This window comes from Micromesistius poutassou (assembly GCF_964030765.1).
Source record: "Micromesistius poutassou genome assembly, chromosome: 16".
Classification (NCBI taxonomy): domain Eukaryota; kingdom Metazoa; phylum Chordata; class Actinopteri; order Gadiformes; family Gadidae; genus Micromesistius; species Micromesistius poutassou.
Window position 1 is genome coordinate 516,807 of NC_140286.1, and position 5,000 is coordinate 521,806.

Here is a 5,000-nt window from a genome sequence, read left to right on the forward strand (position 1 = left end):
TTAAGTACAGGATCAATAGGTATGAAAGGGTTAGGAGGAGTGAAATGACAATACATTAGGGCCCCCCCCTTAAGGATTAAGGGGGGGGAGCAGGTCAACTTGTATATAGCAGAGCAGCTTAGTGTATGTGGGCCGTCGGTGACCAGCGGGAAAAAGGTTGGTTTGTTTTCCGTCTGTTGAGGGCTTGTTCCACGAACATTGTTCTTTTTTTGTCGTTCGCTCCACCACACCAATACCAGCTGCTCAACCGCCCCACCACTGGGGCCTAACGTCACGTCCTACTGGTTGTTTTGCTATATTCTAAAAGCAAGTTCCGAATGTTTTCCTGTGTGGACTTTATGTCCTCCACCCCCCCCCCCCCCCCACCCCACCCCACCCCCCCCAATCTCATCAAACTCTGATTATGGAAAATAGAGCAGTGTCAACCTCTCTGTGCAAGGACAAGGTCCAAATAAATCTAAAAGGGAAAAAATAATTATCCTCCATAGAGTAGTGGGGGGGGGGGCGGGCGGCGGGTAGGGGGGGGGGGGGGGGTGCCAGTCCACACTGACAACCAAAAAAAGGCATGCTGCCACTGGGACCCTGTGGCGACCCAGTTCTGAGCCACCACCACCACCTCCTCCTCCTCCTCCAGCGAACCCATTCACTCCTCTCTGCACCACGTGGCGAACGGAGAGGCAGGTAGGAGGCTCTGAGTCATAACATCATCACCATTCATAAGTACACCACTTCTTCTCTGGCACTCTGACAGCCGTTGCTAGATAGGGCCGAATGTTTTTTTTTTTTTATCAATGAACCGTCGTAGGACGCTGCTTAATAGGTTGTGCGATGCGCACTGGTTAGGCAAGGCCGTGGAATATGGATCGAGCATGGATTCGAGAATGGATTCATTGTTTGGTTGCCCCGGGACATGTTTCTTTTCGTCATCTTTTCGTCCTTCCATAAATGCATCTCTCCATCTATCCATCCCTTCCTCCCCTCCCCGTGCATCTACCCATCCCTCTCTTCCTCCCCCCCTCGCTCTCTCATCCACCCATCCGTCCATCTTCCTCAACACACACACACACACACACACGGACACAGACACACACACACACACACACACACACACACACACGGACACACACACGACACACACACACACACACACACACACACACACGGACACGGACACACACACACACACACACAAGACACGGACACACACACACACACACACACACACACACACACGGACACACACACACGGACACACACACACACACACACACACACACACACACACACACACACACAGACCTGGGACACCCCCCCCCCACCTCATTACCCACAGGGTGGACCCCCCTCCACTCACCTCTTAATGGCTTCCTCCTGCTTTCTCTTCTTGTCTTTCTTGTCCTGCAGGTAGCTCCTGTTTCGGTCATTCCGGGCGTGGTCCAGGTTCTGGGCCAGCAGGCCGCTGTAGGCGCTCAGACCGCTCTCCTCGACATAGTGGAAAAAGCGCAGAGTTTCCTCCTGTCTGGAGCTCATCATTCTCCTCGCTTAGCCACAGCATTCTGAGGAGATGGCGCACAACACACCGCGTTACTGGGTTGAATGTTAGGATTAACATTGATATGAATTATAGTATTGTGATAAGGATGGTGATGATGGTGATTATTTTTATTATTATTATTATTAGTAGTAGTAGTAGTAGTAGTAGTAGTAGTAGTAGTAGAAGAAGTAATAGTAGTAGTATTGTTATTATTAGTAGTAGTAGTAGTAGTAGTAGTAGTAGTAGAAGAAGTAATAGTAGTAGTATTGTTATTAGTAGTAGTAGTAGTGGTAGTAGTAGAAGAAGTAATAGTAGTAGTATTGTTATTAGTAGTAGTAGTAGTAGTAGTAGTAGTAGAAGAAGTAATAGTAGTAGTATTGTTATTAGTAGTAGTAGTAGTAGTAGTAGAAGAAGTAATAGTAGTAGTATTGTTATTAGTAGTAGTAGTAGTAGTAGTAGAAGAAGTAATAGTAGTAGTATTGTTATTAGTAGTAGTAGTAGTAGTAGTAGTAGTAGAAGAAGTAATAGTAGTAGTATTGTTATTAGTAGTAGTAGTAATAGTAGTAGAAGAAGTAATAGTAGTAGTATTGTTATTAGTAGTAGTATTGTTATTAGTAGTAGTAGTAGTAGTAGTAGTAGTAGTAGTAGTAGAAGAAGTAATAGTAGTAGTATTGTTATTAGTAGTAGTAGTAGTGGTAGTAGTAGTAGAAGAAGTAGTAGGAGAAGTGAAAGAAGTATTATACATAGTAGTGGTCGTAGTAATTGTAGCAACATTATCAGTTTGCATAAACCGTAATGTTAGTGTTGGTCGAGGACATTTGCGAGCGCTGTTGCGATGCCGCTGACGTCAATGACTGTATTCCCTTGACAGTGATTTTTTTCAAGGTCATCCTTTCCGGTGTGTAAACTCATAGTGGCTAGAGATTGCATCAGAGCTCAGCCTCACACAATGACTCAAAGCCATGTTGTTTTGCTCCTCTCTTGCTCTGTTGCTAAGGGGTACGTTGCTCCACTGGGGTCTATATACGTTTGGTATTGTGATGAGGCTTGCATCATCCCTGCGACCACCAAGTGTAATCACTTCCCCGGAGAATCATAACATCCTCTCTCTCTCTCTCTCTGTCTCTCTATTTAGCTCTCGCCCTCAGTCTCTCTCTCTCATGCATGCACGTTCTCTCACTCTCACTCTCTCTCCTTCTCTGTCACAAGTTTAACTAACACACTCACACACACACAATCACAATCACAATCACACACACACACACACACACAAACACACACACACGCACACACACGTGTGTAAATACGTGCTACTACTACTAGGACTAGTGGTGCTGTAATTACTGCTGCCTATACCCACTTCAAAGAGTCTTGATATGGAGAGGGATTAACCCTCTCTGTACTCATCATGGTGAATACTCTAGTAGAAGACTGGGGGAGTCAGCCTACCGTGGCTTTTTATTCTGGGAGGCAGGGCCTGCTCTCCCTACCATTGTATCTGATACTGATCTTTGAGTGGGGTCATGGTGACTTTGGCAGCCTCTCACCACATGGAGTGGATCGTTTACAGGAGTGAGGAGGGTTTTACATGGTGCCATAGTGTGTGGTGGAGCATCTGCATTAAGATCCCTTGTCTGACGGGTTTTGGCTGGCTCGGGGTAGACCTTGAAGTGAATGTTGAAATTATTCCTAATGTTTGAACCTGCACGGTTTGGTTTCAAAGGTATGAGCCCGCTTCTGCGTCATGATGTGTCAATAGCATAGTTCAAAGCTGGGAGAGCTCTTTAATGCTATGTTTAGCTGTCGCATTTTTTTTCCCGCCCTGTTTTCAATTATAGCCGTGTCGTGAATCCAAAGAACATTTTGGAATATTTCATCGGAGGAAAGATTCCCTCAAACATCAAATCCCTCAACCGTCTAAATCCCCTTTTTTTTATTCACTTCAACCAAAAATGATAATCTGTTAAAAATAGCGTTTGTAGAACCAGTGCACACGCATGCAGATGCCACTAAGCTGCTAATAATGTGTGTGTACTCGTGTGTGTGTGTGTGTGTGTGTGTGTGCATCGCATGTGCACCATCTACTGTATATGTACATGTGCACCATCTTTATGTACGTGTGCAATGCTAAATGCGTGCATGTTATGTTTCAACAATAGGGGTGGGTGGGGGGGGATGGGGGGGGGGTACTCTACACACGATGAAAGGTTTTTGTGGGGCTCTCTGGGCATGGTGATGGAGGAGGAGGAGAAGCTTCTGTACGCACGTCTTTATGTAGGTCAGCGTTTTCAGATCCGCCTAAGACTCACGCTTGTTTACGTGTGAGAGAGTCAAGCATCGAGTGTGTGTGAGTATGTTGGAGCAAAAAGGGGGTGGGGAGGGGGGGGGTTGGGGCTATTCCGGCGTATGTGCGCGCGTGCGATGATCAGTGTAGTGTGTGTGAGTGTTTTGGAGAGGGGGGGGGGGGGGGGGGGGGGTTAGTTGAGGGAGGGAGTGGACTGGCATTGGAGGGTAGCCAGATGGAGATTTCAGGGCTATCAGAGAGAGAGAGAGACAGAGACAGAGAGAGAGACATAGAGAGAGAGAGAGAGAGAGAGAGAGACATAGAGAGAGAGAGAGAGAGAGAGAGAGAGAGAGAGAGAGAGAGGGAGAGAGAGAGAGAGGGGGAGCGAGGGGGCATTAGAGAGAGAGACACACACACACACACACACACACACAGAATGACAGAGAGGGAGAGAGAGCGAGACAGGGCATTGTCTGACCCGCCATCAGCATCCGTCCACCTCTGTGTCAGTCTGTGAATAACACAGCATGGCAGGCAGAGCTGGGTCATCGGGTTTATCTGCCTGCTCCACTCTGCTGCTGCTGCTGCTGTCAGGCCCGCTCAGTCACATGGGATCTTTTGACTTTTTTTTTTTTCAATTTTTTTTTTTTTTACATTGAGCCAGGAGAGCAGCGATAAGAGAGCTATGGGTTCAAACGAGGCAGCAGACATTTTCAGGTGTCAAGTGTATGCAGGGGTTCTTTCCCAAAAAAATACATTTATTGTTTTATTTATTTATTTATGCAGCCTTTTTGGTGAGCGTTATCGCGAATGCACAGGCGCGCACGCTGGGATCTGAAGGGTGGTCTACAGGGTAGCGGCTGATATAGCCTCTGATGGGGATGAGGATGGGGAGGATGAGGAGGAAGAGGAGGAGGAGGAGGAGGAGGAGGAAGACTCGACTGCTATAGCCGTGTGGAGGATGCAGAGGTAGCAAAGCTCCACAGTTCAAACACTGCTGGAGCTGAATTAAGCCTGCCTGCCTAATCCCTGTAAGCCTGCAGCAGTGCTGTCTGCACTGGAATCAGCTTGTTTATCTGGCTGTGTTCACACACGGAGTTGCTGCGCCCGCCGAACAACATCAGATGTCAGGGGGTGATTTTCTGCTCTCAATACGTCCATCTCCCTCACGCTCACTGACTG

At 47.2% G+C, this 5,000-nt stretch overlaps 1 protein-coding gene across 1 annotated transcript in view; it reads right to left on the bottom strand.

Annotated features, from left to right (window-relative positions):
- Window positions 1-1,533, bottom strand: part of nyap2b (neuronal tyrosine-phosphorylated phosphoinositide-3-kinase adaptor 2b) — a gene marked incomplete at both ends in the record, with an annotated part of 11,570 nt that extends 10,037 nt beyond the window's left edge. The window contains 1 exon segment of the mRNA XM_084481403.1: window positions 1,355-1,533. Within this exon segment, the coding sequence (XP_084337529.1) occupies window positions 1,355-1,533 (179 nt within the window).
- Window positions 1,534-5,000: the final 3,467 nt, after the last annotated feature.